Below are 18,308 nucleotides of genomic sequence, written 5' to 3' on the forward strand. Positions count from 1 at the left end.
TTGTTTGTGCTATAATAAAATAACAGTGCTATTTGTCTTGCCCAAGATTTTCACGTGAGTTATGAGTCGGCGTTATTTCGATCACTCGCACACCTGCAGTTCCCACGAGCAGACATTGTTGTTTTGGGGAAATTTTCTTTGATATTGGTGCTTCTAACTTGTGTCCTGTGGCTACAAGGTATGAAATGAAGGCTGTCAAAACATGAATTCACAGTGTATAGAACTATGCAGGTCAGTCAGTCTTTTTCAATACAGGTGTTGTGCATTTTGATAATGAGATATTGTGAAGCCCCAATAGGCCTTCTGAGGTTAAAATGATTCTTATTTAAAATCTTAATGACAAAATACGTGCCAAAATTCTTGTCTCCGGTTAGTGACTGTTCACACTTTTGGTGACACATATTGACTGATTATTCCATTGCCGTTGCTCCCTTCCAGGGTCACCACACCAGGTCATGTGATCTTCATGTTTTTAAATTTGGGACAAGTCTTACATCAGACATCCTCGCTGATGGAACCTGAGCAGTCGGGGGCTAAAGGTTTTGTTTATGTGCCACAGTGGTGACCCATCAGCAGCGGGATTCAAACCTGCAAGCTATCGGTTACAAATGGTCTTCCAGGCACGGGAGGAATGCATATTTTTGTATTTCAGCGTTGCTCAGCCATCATTGCTGTGGACCTTAGTCTAAACAGCATGTCAGTGAGAGGGAATATTTGCCTCGAGTCTTGGCCAATACACCCTGTGTGACCTGAAAGAGAAAGAAGAGTGAAAACACGTTTCTTCACATGCCTAAATCTTCACTGCAATGTCGATGCTGTCGGACATTGAACTGTTAGCAACTGTGTCTGTGTGCGCTGACGTCGGTACAATAAGAGTGTATTTATGTCCCATTAGTTGTCGTTAGAGCTTCCTCCTTTTTCCTGCGTTACTCTGCTGAGTGCCTCTGTAGTGATACAGCAGCTCATGACTGTGCGGGTACCTTTCTCGCCTCACCTTCATCCTCCATTTGCTTTTCATCAAGGGTCAAAAGAGTTTCTGCTCCACTTCATGTGGGTGTGCAGCACCTTGTGTCTTATTCAAAGTAGAGAAAGCGCAGCGTAATTGCATCGCACACAGTAGAAAATCTAAATGATATTGTGTGAGTACACTTTATATATGAATGGTCAGACATTGCACACTCTTTTCTTGGTTTCTTTTTTTAATCTTTTTTGTCCTTAAAAAGTTATGGATGACTGGAAGGGCTGCTTTGAAGGCTTGGCAACCTGTTTCAGTGACTGAGTTCTTTCACTCACATACCATGGATGCTGCCCTACCTGTCTGAGAAGACTGCCTCGAGTATTTTCACTTACTAACAATGATCACAATGTATCTTCAAACGACTCCCCCATATCATGACTCTTGTGTTTCTTTGATTACCACTTACCCGGATACTGTGTTCACAGCATGCCTAATAAAACCTTTGGGATGATGATAGCTTCAGTGGACTGAGTCATTGTCTGTTGTCTTTTGTGTAAAGAGGCACCATGAATGAATGAAACCTCTACAAAACATGTAGTGTGTTGTGTGTTTGAGAAGTATTTTCTGATAAACATCAGGATTTTAGGCAAACTGCTTCAGGCCAGTTGTTCAATGGGAGGCAACATTGTCGTTTCACTTTTTTAATGGAGCATGAAAATGGTTCACAAGCTTTTATTTGTATATATATTTTTTATGTGGTGTCTATGTAAGTACGGCCCATTTCAAAATCTGACTTCTATTCATCTTCTAAACCACTATTTCCAACTGTTGGTGGATATAAACCGTGCAATTTTGGCCTTTTAAGATAAAAGATAAATCAGAGTACGTGGAAAAAATCCTCACGGGAATAAGATGCGAACTCCACACAGAAAGGTCCACAAGCCCAGGATTGACCAGGAGATATCCTCGCTGTGATGCGAGTACCAGCCACTGCATCACAGTGCGTGCCTTTCCTCATAGTGCGACCAGCGGATTAAAATCTTACTCCGTACTTTGTCTTATGAGAAAAGACTCTGTAAACTATAATAGGATGATAGGATTATGATGATGGGAATGGTAAACTTTACACTTGCAAAACATCTGTATCATTATATTAATGAGCAGGTTCGCTTTATGTATATTCATATATCAAAACAAGACTGTGCTAAGAAGCAACCTCATGCAGGCATTTCCCTTTTTAGTTAATCGTAATTTCTGTTATTGGTGAAAGAAAGCTGCTTGTGAAAAAGCTCTGATGTTTGTTTGCTCATTTTGACAAATGCATTTATTTAGATATTTTCAGGAGAAACTGAATTAATAGAAATCTGTGTGAAGTGTCGTGTATGCCGACTCAGCAGTCTGTGTGTATTCAGTTTTTAGTAACCTCTTTAGATTTTCTCTCTGTGTTGCATGTTTGTGAGCTGACGTGCATGAGACTGACTCATTAGAGATATTCAAACCTCGTCAGGGTCAACTTTCATTTATACCCTTTAGCGATGAAAACACCCAGACATGTGGTTTAACATACTGTATATTTTTCGGCTGCTGCTTTGCACTACACAACCGCCTCAAAACAAACCGTGCCACATGCCTGTGCTCATGGAGGTGGTTGTGACACAAGAGACGTGAAATGGAAGCTGTTCAGCAGGAAGATTTTTCCAGTCACGGTCACTGGTTAAAAAGTTCAAAGCTTCTCAGTCTAGTCTTTAGGTTGTTTTTTTTATTTATTTTTTCCCTCCCATATGAGGTCAAGAGGATTACATTGGCTGGATTTTGATTGATGGCACTTTTTGACTCTGCTCAGAATGTGAGGATATTCCAGGCACACTGGCGAAACAAGTCGTCGAAGGGTGTACCAGATGTTCTCAGGACAACCATCCAAGCTTGTGACAAGGTGCTAAATTGAAGTGCTTTGCATTGTCCTTCAGCCGGTTGCATTCCGAAAAGTTTAGACTTCTCTTGGATGCAATTTAATAACTATTAATTAAAAAATGTCCAAACGATTTAGTTTCTAATGTATAGTTTGAATCTCCCAAGAAAACAAGCAGTTTCATTTTAGTTGTGCTACAGGAAAAACGTTCCTTCGGCCGCCTGTGTTGCATACTTGGAAATGAAGGATGTCACCTGAGTGGCTCAGATTATGTGGCCTGCAGTTGCAGGGGCAGCAGCGTGGTTTAGGGTTATGGCTATTTATAAACATGCACATGTGCTGTGCTGAGGTCTTCAAATAAGTGTCTCAGGCAGTCTGTTTGTAACGCTGCAGTGGACACTTGGTTTGGTAGACCGGGGTCAGACTTCAGAACAAGTCCATACACACCACAGAACTGTGTGCCCACCAATATACGAATCTGCTCCTAAGTTCAAAGGGATTCATTAGAAGAAGCTTTTCACTTGCATATCTTTAGGTAGAGAAGACTGTGACTTAATTACTGCCGGTTTAACTTTCTGTCTGAATAAGGCTTTAATGACTGCTCTTTCCAGACTGTGCCAAAGATTGTAATGCCACCAAGTTCAGCTGTAACCTGAGAAAGTAGTGGTTAGTCAGGCTTTATGCAGAATCCTTCAAACAGCAACCTATTAACGTCACAGGTCACAGACTGCTGGGTAACATATTTTACACTGTTCCCAGACGTCTAGTGTATGCAAATTTTCAAACCACCTCATGATAAAATGTGCAGGGTTTTAGTTTGCTGTTGCATGGTATGTTGGTTGAGTTAGTTATTATAAGCTAAAAAAAAAAAAAAAGTATGGGAATTGAAATAAACATCACGCTTGCGTCATCATCATGTGAGAGAAGAATGTTTATCACCAATCTACCAAAAACTTTATCATTCATTCACCCTGAATAGTTCATGTCAGCAGTTTGCTGTACAGCGACTGGATCTCTGGTCAACTCTTTTAAAACAACTACTTTATAATTCTACTCACACTCAGAACAGTTGATTCTAGATTTAATCACAAAAGTTTTTTTCTTTGTTTGTTTATTTACATGTTCAACATGGAGAGAACTTTCAAAATGTGATAAGCACTGGTGGCTTCACTGGTGATACAGAAAGGAACTGTTGATGTTGTTTCATGAGCAATGTATTCGTGAAACAAGCCTAATGTGGCCCGATACGGTTAATTATGATGGGATACATGCGGAGAAAGAATTCCCCAAAGGAGATTAACAAAGTATGCAATGCATGCATTCTTTCTTTCTTAAATAATGAGAAAAGTACTGATTCATTATCACAGTAATGAATGAGAAACATGTGAACCTCATCAGCCCAGATACGTTTTGATCTATTTTGCCGTCCTATTAATACCAAAAGCACTTATATTTATTAAATTCAAGCTTTTTTTTTTTTAAGTTCATACCGACTTCTTATTCTCATTTGCTCCTCAAGAGGGCACCATATTGTTAAACTGATAGAAACACAGGTACACCCATTACTTTTTCTCCTAATCTTTTCTCCCCTGCTCTCTCCTTCTGTTTGAGCTTTCGCAGCCTGCAGGGCATAAATTAGTCTGTCTTTGCTACAGTACCTGACAAACACTGTCTGATGTCGATGTGAATAAATAAAACGTCTCTGTTATCACCACTCTTGTGTGAAGTACAGTAGCCTGCACTGGCCATGTTTGATAGCTGTTAGATAAACTCATTTCCAGCTCCTGACCTTTGATCTAAGCTGGAGAGTTTCCTGGAATACTTGCCCAGCCAGTCTATATTAATGAGCTTTTCAGGAGGGGTTTATATATTATGCAGCGAGGAGCTTAGACATAGGCATTACACATCAAATTGGTGTCCCGCTGCAGAGCGCTCTGCTTTATTTGATAGTGATTCAGCTCCACTGTGGACTCACAGATGTATACTGCAGGAATTTTTCTGTGGTGGCGGGATCATTTCTTAATCCATCCCTCATTTCACCACACATCTTCAGTGTCATTGGCTCATTTTGTCAGACACTGATGCCGTCCAGAGTTTAAGCTTTACGTTGGGCTTTGATGAGCACATTATAAAACTGAATCAATTCAACCCATTTTCCAGTTCTCTGATGCTTTTACTCAAACTCTATTTTTAGATGAACTAAATGCACAAATCTGCTGAGAATACAGTCGGAGGGCTCTTGAGATGCTCCCTTCAACCTTGAAATTCATATGTTAGGCTTCATGAATATAATTATGTATGAAAAGCCACTTTGTTTGTTCGATTTAAATGCAAATAATATATTATTATTATTATTGACAGCTGAGTAATGCTGTTTTGTCTGTGACAGAGTGATATGCTTCTTCATAAATCTCATTTATCTAATACTAAGGAGATTCGACTTCAACACACTGATGATGATGATGAAGTATATTGCAAAGAGTTCTACCTGCTTTACTATTATATGTTAGGACAGGTTCACACTAATTTTCTCTGTAATAATATACATGAAAAAAAAACTAAATCTAAATTCCAATAAAAACGGAATAACTTCATGCAAGGAGTGTTTGCCCTTTTTGAAATTGTATCATGTTGCATGATGAATGGTGTCGACTTCTATATACCTGATTGATTTCTTCTGGCGTGAACACTTCTGATTGTTGGCAGCTGCACAATAGAAACATGATTATCTGGAAACCTGCGCACCTTTTGAAAATGTAAATACCTCTCTGGCATGTTTATATTGCTCGAGATGTAATTGATGCAAAGATGAAGTGATGCATGCTGCCGTCAGACATGATGATAAACTGTGTCTGAAACAAAACTGTTCCACCCAACAAGTTTTCAAGCATTCTGAAATGTCCCAACAAGGAACGGTTCACTTTTGTTTTTTTTCAAAACTTTGTAGGATTTTAATGGCTGTTGTAAGATAAACACAAAACCGCATGGAAACTGAAATTCGCAAGTCAGTCATGGAAAGCCTGACAGGACTCGTTGTGGATGCTTTGATGAGAGAGGGAGTCACTGCTGCCCTAGAGGCGAGCAGGCAGCCGGGCAGGCAGGCAAGAAGAGGGAGAACTGTCTCTGCTCCCTCAGTTGCTTTTTCACGTCTGTCTCCCTGAAACGCCGTGCTTGACAGCACTCAGGAGGTAGTGTGGAAGATGAAGAACCTACTGAGGACCGAGAGAGATTATAGGGCTCACCTGGCAACTCTCATGTGCTGCATGGGTCAGTATTTAACACACTGCTTCTTGTCATTTCCTTCAAGAATTAGTCCTTGCCTGTACTTGCTCATTACTAATATAAAATGTCCTTGAGCTAAACTTATTGAGTAATCTGTTAAAGACGGGTAAAGGCAGCGGGTTATCTGTACTCTGTACTGTTCAGCGTTTTTAGTAAAGACCTGCCTCCCATTATGTAGTGGGCGTCAGGAGTGAAATAAATGTGAGCTGTTGTTATGAATGTTGATATTATCAAGTATACACGTGAGGTTTTCTTTTTTTTGTGCTCGCTGAAGAATATTTAGAGGAGTTGGGTCTGGCAGGCAGGGAGGCGTGGAAGCAGTGCAATGAGTCACAGAGGAGGTGACTGGACTGGATCCCGCTCTGTTCTGATGAATAGATGCCAAGATTGAAGTAAAGTACGCCAGTTTAAAAAAAAAAAAAATAAAAAATGCTCAGAAAAACAAATGAATCTAGTGTTGTTTCTCCCTCGCTCTCCATGAAATGCAAAGTTTTTGTTTCCGTTTCACTTTTCGTTTTAGCTGTTGCTGCATGTGGCTGGATTCACTCATGCCGCTGGCCACAGGAAATACGGTTACTATGGTGATGCATACGCCAAAAAAACTTGATAATGCAGTCCAGAGCATGTATGAGGGAGTGATTTCACTGTGGTCTCGAAGTAATAACATACTTCCTTTTAGGCACTGGGACATGATTCTTCATGTGTCTAATGCTTTTCTGACACGCCTTTCATTTAAAGGTCACATCCAGAAATGTCGGTGCACATTCACTGCCACAAAAAATCCACAAATATAGTCACATCAAAAATCCCAAATTCTTCATCCCATTCAGATTAAGTAGCTTTCTCACAAGGGAATGTTTATTCTTGCCTTTTTTCAATACGTTAACCTTTGTTTCGTGTGAAATCAATGTATTTCTTTATTCCAGGTTTTACATCTATGTACTTGACATTTTTACACAAGTATATGCATGTTTCACTTGCATTTATCAAAACACAGATCCACTTTAGTTTTATGAATGAATGAATGAAAGGATGAATGAATGAGCAGCTTGCTGATGGCTGGTATTACAATTTTACATGCTGTTTGTTCTGATGAGCTCCAGTTACCACAGGTAGGCAGCCTTTGTAAACAGACTTTTCAATCCTGTAATACTCCACAAATAGAAAATGGCCTTCTGCTCGCTTGTCTCCTCAAAGTTCAGAGTGATTGATTTTCTCTTGTTACTGGATGTTTTCACAGTGAAAGGTCCTCCGTTGAGGCTTGGGAATGAATGAACAAATAGCTTTATTTAAGGGGCTACATGCCCTTCATTTGAGCTCTATAACTTTCTACCACTGTACAAAGACACAGTGTTTGCCTTGAGAGGGGACGGTGACCATGGGCTGCCGCTCACTGTGACATTTGTCCAGATGATGGATGGATGAGTGGATTTATTCTTTAAAAAACAGGACAATAACCCATACGATAGATTATCCTTTTTCGTATGCATCGTTTAATTTTTCCAAAGTGTCTTCAAGCCTCCTTTTGAATGTGATGCGTCTGACAAGGAGAACTAGTAGCCACATGGCTACTAGTGAACCAGAAACCGCTGACCTCAGAGCAGCAAAACATCCTCATCCATGGTCGTATTAAAAAGAAATCCTATAGAGTTGATCAGAAATAGACCGTTGTTCACAGAGACACTTTTTACCTTCACTTGAATAAGCGACCTGAATCGGTGCTTCTTTTTTTCAGCCGCTCCATCTCACCCTATCTCCTGCCTCCTATGCTGTTACACCAATAATCTCAATGTTCTCCTTATTTACAACCACGAATCTCCCAAGATTTCTTCTCCTCCGTCTCTCACGTCATTCGTCCAACATTTTCAACATTTCTTCAGCAGACATCTAAACCACAGAACTGGATTTTTATGCTGCCCAACCTTGTTAAATCTATATTGACTGTATAAATAATGTGGGGTTTTTAGACACTTCTGTGATATTTATTTTACATTGTTGCAAAAAATATTAACTTTTTGTTTTTCTTCCTTCCCAGATGAAAGGGACAGAGTGCAGAAGAAGACATTTACAAAGTGGATTAACCAGCATCTGCTGAAGGTAAGAAATATGACATGATTATTGCCATTCCTTTTATTTTAATCTGTTAAATTCTGCATTTATTTGATAAGTGATTTAAGAATCAGAGGCTGGTATTATTACTTGTAACTTCTATACGTAGATGAAACCAGAACATTTGTTGCAATTCTGGCATTCAGCTGTAATCAAAATCATTTTCCTGAAATGTCAACAATAAATAATTGGTAAAGTATTGCCCCACTTTCTGTGTGAGGTCTCAACAAGTTAACATTCCTCTCAATACGTTATTAAAGGTAAATGTCCTTTAGCATGACGAAGGCTGCAGCTCCGTTGCGCCAACAGGTTTCCGTTTGTTGACTCAGGAATCTCAGACACTCACTGGGGTGTTTTATTTGTCGGTGGAATCTAATGAAACACTTAAGCAGATGAGTCCGGGCACGTCTCAGTTGATTTTTGTAAAACAGACGCTAGTAATGATTTTAGTTGTTGTTTCTAATGAGGTTCATGTGTCAGTGATAATTATCACTATTAATACAATTACTGTTATTGATGGGAACATCTTTTTTTTTTTTTTAATTCTGGTGGTTCAAGATATCACTTTTTTTTTCTATTATTGATATTGAAGTCCATAAAAACAAAAGTACAGATTTTAAACTTCAGGCATCAGTTTAGTTGAGGTGTGTCAAACTCATTTTAGTTGTGGACTATATATATAAAAAATGATAGCAGAATTTGTTTAAAGTAGAAATATTGTACATGCATTTGATGTACTATTTACTACTTTGCCAACAATAAAGCTGATCTCTCATAGGCATCACTACAGTCTAGTGTTCAGTGTTGAATTAAGTCAACTAGTCTCACTAGAACAGTGCCTTAACCAGTGTCACTGTGATGGTGACAAATCTACAGTAGCCTTTACATTGATTTGAAAATGACAGCTTATGTCTTGCTAATTTTGTTTTTCATTTTGGAGATTATTTCGCAAGCCACCATTGACCCTCAGTTGTTTTTGATTGTTTGAAACCCTGGTAACAAACTAAATAATTTGACCGTGTGATGTGGATATCTTTCATTGCACCAGCGACTTGGCAGATAAAACTGAACAGCAGCAACAAAAACAATCAAGAGGCAAATATGAAACATGTAACCTTGTTGTTTTTTTATGCATCCGTTTAGGATCAAAACTTAGTTTTTGCACCCACAAGCAGTTATTGCCTATAGAAGATTATTAACTTGACTTTTGTCTTTATACTTTTTGATGAAACAGATGAGAAAATATTCTTTAGAAATCTGTCAGTTGCAGTCTGAAGAAAATGAATAATTTAGCCTCAACATAGAGTGTATAGAATTTCTATCAAGATTGTGTGAAGTTATTCATGGCCTGCAGTGGTCTGCCCTGCCTGGCCCTGATGCCCCTCCTTCACTTTCATGTAACAGGCAGACCAGAGTTACCATGCCCCAGTGAAATATGTGGAATATATCCTCACACGATTTAACAATCCCTAATCTTTTCTGCGGTGCCACCATGAATATGTGGTTCCGAGAGTAATAATAAATACTGACAAACATTGATGGTGCCATAGAGGAGAATTGTAAAAGTTTTGCTGATCCCTAAAACCTCTGCACGTCAGTAATTTGAGCTGTAAGACGTGCACCTTCAGGAAATGCTTGCAATAGCTTGCCCTCACATATTACACATGATGAACATGTAATGTCACATTTTTGGCAAAGAAAGAAGGAAGTGAAGCTCATAAAACATGCAATAAAACCGCAGAGATTAAAGCTAACACGTGGATTAAGGAGAAAGAAATTTGCCCCCTGTGGTAGTTTGAATTTGTATTAATGGCTCAATCGGAGCAATATAAACATTTTCCTCCAGCCACATGCGTTCATTGTCATTCACACGTGGTTCATGAAAAATCAGAGGTGCTGAGTAATTGTCGGGGGTTATGCTGTGTTGACCCAATAACATCAGGGCGCAGGTCTATTTTGGCTGCACACAGCTGTGGCGGCTCTCTGGGATTACAGTGCTGAAAGCCTTGTGTGAAAGCAGGTCAGCGGGCAGCGGGGTGATTTCAGAGGCGTGGTATTTAGGACAGGAAGGAGAGACGGGCCTGCTGGAAGGTGAACACTTCGGACCGGAGCTATTCAAGTGCTTGCATGAGGTGTCAAGCTGATATCCTGCTTAAGCTTCACTGGTCACATTGTTTTACACTCCATTTACTTCACTTTAGCAGCAGTGGAAAGTCCATAAATTTATATTTTTAAAATTGATCACCAAACACAATAATGGAATTATTGAACATCAACAATGGAATATTTTACTGAGATATAAGATCATTTCAAACATATATAAAATTTCTTGCTTTTACATAAAGTTAATTTATTATCTGACTCAAAACTATGATGCAAGTTGAATCATGACCCGTGTCATTACGAATGATGAAGCAATATTTATAATGTGTGCGCACATATTGTGTACGTGCATATGAACACACCACTACTACTACCAACCTAAAAAAATAAAATATCTGTACCTTCCACCTTTGTATGCACCACAGATAGTTTATAAATCCGCCAAGGACCTAATGAAATCATTAGCGTATATTTGTTTGTCTGTCGGTATGTCTCTTTTACATTTGGTTTCTTCCTGTAATTGCAGGTACGAAAGCATATAAATGATCTGTATGAAGACTTACGAGATGGACATAACCTGATCTCGCTGTTGGAGGTCTTGTCTGGAGACACATTGGTGAGTTCATGTTTTTTTCTTTAAATCAAACTCTCCATTGTCAGAAACAAACTTTTACAGTTTCCAGATTGCTTTAGTGTTGCTTTTTTTTTGTGTGTGTGTGATTTTTTTTTTTTTCCTTTTCCAAAACAATTACTGTTCCTAAAAATAGCTTTTAGGATTTCTCATTCATGCTACTAAAGTGTGAACTGCAGGATTTGCTTGTGTTTTTACGTTTTTGTGTCAGTTGTAACGACATTTCAATCGTGTAAGTTTTCCCTCATATATTCTGGGACATAGAGTATATGTAGCTGTATTCTCTGGATTAGCTGTGCTGTGTATGTGTGAGCAGATGTAAGCAATATGAAAGAAACCAGTGCAGGGAGCCTTTTTCCATGCTTATTTTTGGATTCAGTCAGTGATGGCACAATTTGTTCCACAGTACCAGCAGAGCCACACACGCGTTAAAGGAAACATGGTGTAATAGTGGAGAGTTTGGTACCAGAATGAATAAAGTCTTTCAGTGAGGAAAAAAATTTGAAAACATGAGGGTGAGAATCTACAAGTGGGGAAATGTGTTGCTGCCTACTGGGATCGTTGGGAAGATCTTGACAGACATCATTAAGTCATTAACAAACGTGCTAACCAGCTTTTTATGCCACTAATTTCTGCTTAAGGCTGCCGTATAAACAAACAACATAAAGTGTTAGATAAAGCGACATATCTGAGAGCAGGGTATGTGCATCATTAAATTATTTTTTATTAAGAAACCAGTTGGCACATCTCTTCTCATTACAGAGGTTTTATTATTATTTGTTATTAGTATTATGAAGCTGTTTATTTAAATGACTCAGATTTTGCAGGAAATCTTTTCATCCAAAGCTGTGCTGTCCATTTTAATTTATTCAAAGGTACAAGCTTTCAGATTTTTAAAAAATATATTTTAATATAACATGAAAAAAAAAAATTAAGTAAAAAAAAAAGTAGGGATTTGATCTCTGATCTCTTGCAATGTCCAGCTGTTTTATTCAACAATGTCAGCCAGTCATCGGTTTAGTCTTGCATGACTAGTTTCCACTCCTCAGTAGATCTACAGGATGAGTTGGTATCAACCATTTACGAACTGGCATTTCCCCCACGATTATCGTGTCATCGCTCAAAACTGTGTGCACTGATGCATACCAATATATATGCTTTGAGAAATATCAATATCATATATTGCTCATATTGTCCTGAAGGGGAAGCGACGACTGCAACTTTCAACCAAATCCAAAGAGCACTGAAAATCTTGAAATTGTATTCTACTTAAAGGGATGCTGCTTTTCTAACTAATACAAAAAAATGGAAGTTATTGTGGTATCTGATTGTGAAATTATTACTGTTGGTAATTATAGTAAAAATGTAATTCTAGAAATACCCAGTCAAACTTTTGAGTTACTCATTATGCAAAAAGTGACCACTGACTGTCCAACTGTTATTCCTTCAGTGAGCTGAAATAAAAGAATCCGTTCAGAATGGATTAGATTATACATTCCTTTAATAGTCATACCAATTTTACCATGCCAGATTTGCACCAGCAAAGGGAACAGTAATGAAGGTATTAAGTACTGAAGATAGAATGTATGTATGTATATACGCATGTATATTTAGATTGCGTTTCAGAAAGAAGTAATAAAAATACGGTTGATCTGTATTTTAATTTAAAAAAAAAAGATTTATGTACAATCAGATAAAAGTTGAAAGTGTGTGTAGATGTTTCATTTCGCCAGCGACAGAACTTGATGTCCTCAGTGTCACTTGTATTCCATGTCCATCTTAACATGTTTTTCATTTATTACTGATATTCGGTCTCTGTGTCGACACACAGTGTTGTTAAGCTGTGATGTCCCTTGAATTGCCTGCATCCCTGGGCGATGAATCCCCCCCCCCCCCCCCCCCCCGTCAAATTTAGTGTGACTAACATCCATCCTCTGAGTAGAATTCTATTTTCTGTTTACATCCCACTTTCCTCCTCTTCTGTTCTCTGCTCTCTGATCGTTTTGTGTCCATTGTCTTAACTTTCTTTGATTTGGCCTCTGTGTGTCCGTTTGTCTTCCTTTTCTCCCCCCATGTGTTGCCTTTTCGGTGATAAGCCAAGGGAGCGTGATTTTCTGAAGACTTTGCGGTTGGTGAGTGGGACAGAAGCATGTGCAGTTGAGCAGCATGGAGACTCGTTGGATGATGATAAGGGGGTACGTGTGGCTCTCGCACCCCCCACCTCCTTGTAACAAACTAATTCGGAGCGTGCTGTGCAGTTAACAGGAGCGTAGAAGCAATCAGACTGCGGGACCTGCTCTTATTGTCCTACTATTGTCCTCTTATTGTCTTAGATAATTGCTGAGCTGTGTTTCCGTCTGAATAGGAAGATGCAACATCAATTTTTCTTGATGCAGAAAAATTTGCACGTGATTCAAAGACCCAGGCAGTTCATCCACAAATTTCCCTTTTGAGACATTTTTATAGAATCAAGACAGCAGCCTGATGAAGAAATATGACACACTGCCCTTGAAAAAAGCTTTTAAAAAATATTACAAATCATAACAAAGTGAGTCCGTGAAGCTTGGGTCTTTATATCCATTTCACTAGCTTTGCGCATCATTGAGTCATACAGTGAGAGCTTTCCAAATCTATGTGACGAGTTGGACATTTTTTTATTTGCCGGCTTTTAAGTATCTTGCTGCTTTGAATCCTCAAGAAGGTTTCATACGTGAATGACTCGTACATAATGGAAGATTGGGTTCCATTCAAATACTTTTTTTTTTCCCCCTTTTCTATTAAGATGAACAGGATTCATGTAGGAAGTGCAAGTCTTTTTCTGCCGCAGCTTTGTTGCTTGAATGCATTTTCCATCTCATTACCTCATGCTGTGGCCTTTGATTGTTCACTAGTGTTTACTAAAAGAAACCGTCTATTGCTGCGCTGTGATATTCACAGTCAAATCTTCAGTTGCACCTCTGGATAGTACAGTTTTGTTTTCTCCAGGTTGGGATGCTTGATTTGTTAAATCCTATTCAGAGAGGATTTGCAGAGGTGGAAATGGTGGAAAATGTTGCAGGCTAGTAGAACCACAGTGTGCACACTTTGAGTGGGAAAACGCCTTCGGTTGTTGTGGGTCCAGATTGTGTGTGTTTTAAGTCTTGACTTCACCAGATCAGTGGGTAAGAAACTTCAAGCATGTCTTGTGTCCTTCACGCTACTAATTTGATTTATTTTTTTTCTTCTTTTTAATGTGTCCCTTGATAATGGCATGAACATGATTAGCATACGTGGCTCCTCTTCCCTGTTTCTGTCCACAGCCTCGGGAGAGGGGGAGGATGCGCTTCCACAGACTCCAGAATGTACAAATAGCACTGGATTACTTAAAAAGGCGGCAGGTGAGGACTGATTCAAGCATCCTGCTAAATCGCACCTTCGATTCAAAACTGATGTGCGTTTCAGAGAGTGTTGCTTGAAATGTCGCACATTTACAGTAATGAGGAATGATCGCACTTTGACATAAAGTGCAACTAATAATAGCCCATTAAACATCACAATACATGTTTGCTGCTTTATTTGAGGAGTCACGTGAAATTGTGTTATAAAACAATGACCTCATCTCCCTCCGGTGTTGAAATAAAGGCAACCAAAGGTACACACATGACTTGGGAGACTGTATGACGTCCAACAGCCCACACACACATAAAAGAATAAAAAAATAAAAAAATAAAAGAGATCACAATTCTGTTCAGTTGCTACACATTTAATTGCATCGTTTGAGGAGTGCTGAATTCAAATCCCATCAGTGGGATTTCAAAGTGGTTTGATTGCCTCCCCTCCCCCACCATGCTCAGGAGGAGCCGAACAACACAGCCTGGTTGAGCCGTGGCCAGATGTGACGTAAGGCTTGAGACAAAGGATTCATAGACGGTCACATGAGTTGTTCTGTTGTTGTAGCTACAGAACATACCCCACACATCCATGTAAAGCAGTCCAACTCTGTAAACGTCCCTCAGTCTCCACCTTTCGCTGATTGATTACAGTTATTCCAGATGGTTGCATCCACAGAGGAAGATTACATTATTTACTGCTAAATTAAACCAAGACTTTGCACTCTGCTGTCTTTTTTATGGTTTATGTATATCACGTGATTAAAAAGACATAATTCCTCACATTGATATATTGCTGATCAAACAGTACTTACAGGTTTATAGCATTTAATTGGTTGAAAACGACTACTGAAGGTTCACCTCAGTCCCACACTGTGATTTCAATATTCACCAGAAAAACATGACAATCCTGCCACCCTGTGGCGTATGTGATATGACAGGCATGACTCCAAAAAGATTAAACAGATATACACTCATATGTTGTTGTTTATATAAGTTTGTTTCACAAGGATAAACACTTTTGGAGGTTAAAATGACAGTTGACGCTAAATGTATATAATTAAAACAGCAGTCGCATGTAAATTTGTATGATATCATAGTAATGAGATTCAGTTGAGTTCTTTAAACACTGTAACATATTGTAATTTCTCATGTATTGATCTTCTGTTTTCTGTTTTCTCATCAGGTCAAACTTGTAAATATCAGAAACGACGACATCACAGATGGAAACCCAAAACTGACCCTGGGATTAATCTGGACCATCATTCTGCACTTTCAGGTCAGTTTGGCCGTCCAGTTGTGTGTTATTGATGCTTTTCAAGTAACAATGGAGAATACTTTTATAGAAAAAACGTATCTATGTGTGACTTTATTGTGTGTGTTTTATTGTGCACCAGATGGTGCGTCTCAATTTCGATTGTATTTTATTTCATTCTGGTCTTTTTTCTTTTTATCTTGGATTACACAAGACTGATCATTGTTCTGTTCTTTTTATAACGCACATGTGCATGATTTTAATACGGCTGAGTTTCAACAGAGTGATGCTTGTGCAACGGAAATGCTGGCATCCTGAGATTGAGTTACATAATGCTATAAAAGCTCCAGATTAATGTTCATAAATTGAGTTCACACCCATAAGTTGATATTTCTGCTTTTGACCACAGGGTGTCAAAACTCTGCACCCTTCATCGTGCTGTGTTGGGTTTTGCATTTTGATGAGGCTCTGTTGACCTGCCTTACTCTGTTTCATGTTCATGCAAATTATCAGGTAGTTTTGAGTGTCCCTGTTATGTCCAATTTTAAATGCTTTGGAGGCATTTTTTTTTTTTGGTCGGTATGATTTCTAAAGATTGTGTTTTATGGAAGTAATTATTTAACATCGATATTTGGTCTATTGTAGTTGGTTGTTTTTTTTACTTCAAAGAATAGTATTTGCATTTCTCTGTGATATTTATTTATGCACATGTCAGTGAAACCGTGCAATGCTCTGCACCTCATCTCTGGGTAGACGGTTTTTAAGATGCTTTGTGCTTTAAACTGAGTGAGTCATCTTTCAAATGCACTTAAAATGTTCTCTTAAGCAAATGTCTACCAATTTATTGCTGTTACATAAATCTTGTTAAGTGGCCCAGTGTTGTGCATGCCTGGACTATTCAGGTGTCCACTAAGATTTGACTGATTCCTTGCAGTATTTCTTTGACACATGCAACATGTCAGTCAGAGACAAGAATATGATCCAAATGCGAGTCTTTCAAACTTACAGCTTTGAATCAGGCTGTTGTGCAGTGGGCTTAATATTTCACGCATGCGTTTGTGTGACTAAAGCACTGAGAGGATGAATTGGGAATAGTAGCTAACATAGTTCCACCCGGACTCAAACTTGCTGACGGATAGCGTCTGTGGCGATGCCAACACCTGCTGCTGTCAGTCTCACGCAAGCCCTACAGCGGTTGATCCAACAGTGAAGGACCTGTTTCTTCTTGATTTGGAAGGTCACCAGTGCAAAGAGAAAAAGCTTAAGCTTCAGTCATATAATACACCTCTGGCTTTATTAAATAACCAGTCCTAACAGCACACCGACAGGCATGAACTGAACGCTACCGGCCTTTATATGATTGATGGTGTCAGAAGTGATCAAAAACGGTTTTAAGAACAAGAGTTGTTTTGGGCGGCATCATAAGCGTGGTTTTCTGACAGCTTCAAGCTATATTTTTATGTATGTTATTTAAACGTTTGACCCCAAATTTCTACCTCTTACCTCTTTGTGGGCTTACTGTGTAAATACTTGAACTTTTGCTGTTGTGCTTCAGACATTGTGCATTTTTTAATCATGTTCTCACTGGCAAAAGTGGATTTTGTTACACAAAGCAGGATGTCTCACGTTCATCATGTTCTGTATTTTTCTGCCGGAGAAAACCAGGGTATGATATTTCTTTCACAGTGACATCATGTCGGTTGTGCTGCTTTCAGGTGTTTCACGTCTTGTTTGCTTGTTTCAGCCAGATGGATGGCATCAGTGAAGGAATTCTGTATTTTTGGGTTGTTATTCAAAAAGTGATTGTAGCGCTTTATTTGTTATTATGAAGTAGTAACAAGTTTCTTTTTCCTGTTAATCCCTGTGGCAGTACGCTACCTGTTACTTCATATTTGCATTACTATGCATCATCTCCTCTTAAGCTTGTATTACCACTCCTAAAGCTAGGTCACCTGGATTAGTTTTTAATATTATGGCTTAAGGATGGTAAACAAACAGGGAATGATAGAATGATGGTGATTGGATGGTCATAGTCTAGAAATCCCGGTTGCCACAGTGAATGACAAATACTACAAATGGAATAGCGCCATTTCTCTACTTTTTCATGGTTTAATAAATGTCTAGGTATTTCAAATGGTGTGGTTGTTTTAGTTAGGAAAAATACGCATCCGGTCAGTGGCACCAAAAGGAACAGAAGGTTTCTAGCAAACAATAACATAATACGTTTGATCATTTTAATCAAGCCAATAGCATAATAATTTGCTCATAGTGTAATAATATATTTGAGCCAATCACATTTAGGAAATAATGTACTAATTTATCAAGTGATGCTTTATTGGTTGGTTATTGCATGATTGAAGTGACATTAAGAAATTTTGGGGGGAAAATGTAATAAGTGCAGCTAATAATGCAATCATGGCTTTGGCTTTAAAATGACCAAAATCATTGTGTTATTGACCATTATTACATTATTGGTCGTTGCCAACCAAATGTGTTCATCAGCATTGCTGTCTCTTCTAATGACAACATAATATAGATCCTTTGCATATGTACATAAGGGAAACCAGCACACTGTAGTGTGAACTATATTTGCTGTGCTGTGACCGCCTAAGAAACGTTGGTGACGTTCATACACTGTAGACACACAGTAGCACACAGTTATTTTTAGTGGCGCCGTGTGGTGACTTTATTTT

General features: G+C 38.7%; 1 protein-coding gene across 2 annotated transcripts in view; it reads left to right on the forward strand.

Moving 5' to 3' along the window:
* The window catches only part of dst (dystonin), a 107,880-nt gene that overhangs the window by 12,280 nt on the left and 77,292 nt on the right, over nucleotides 1–18,308 (forward strand). For both annotated transcript variants that reach the window (XM_080481787.1, XM_080481788.1), the window contains 4 exons: nucleotides 8,185–8,246; nucleotides 10,888–10,977; nucleotides 14,292–14,369; nucleotides 15,547–15,639. In XM_080481787.1, coding sequence (XP_080337913.1) covers nucleotides 8,185–8,246; nucleotides 10,888–10,977; nucleotides 14,292–14,369; nucleotides 15,547–15,639 — 323 coding nt within the window. The remainder of the gene's footprint in view (nucleotides 1–8,184; nucleotides 8,247–10,887; nucleotides 10,978–14,291; nucleotides 14,370–15,546; nucleotides 15,640–18,308) is intronic.

The sequence above is a fragment of the Lipophrys pholis genome (assembly GCF_963383615.2).
Source record: "Lipophrys pholis genome assembly, chromosome: 15".
In the NCBI taxonomy this organism is placed as follows: domain Eukaryota; kingdom Metazoa; phylum Chordata; class Actinopteri; order Blenniiformes; family Blenniidae; genus Lipophrys; species Lipophrys pholis.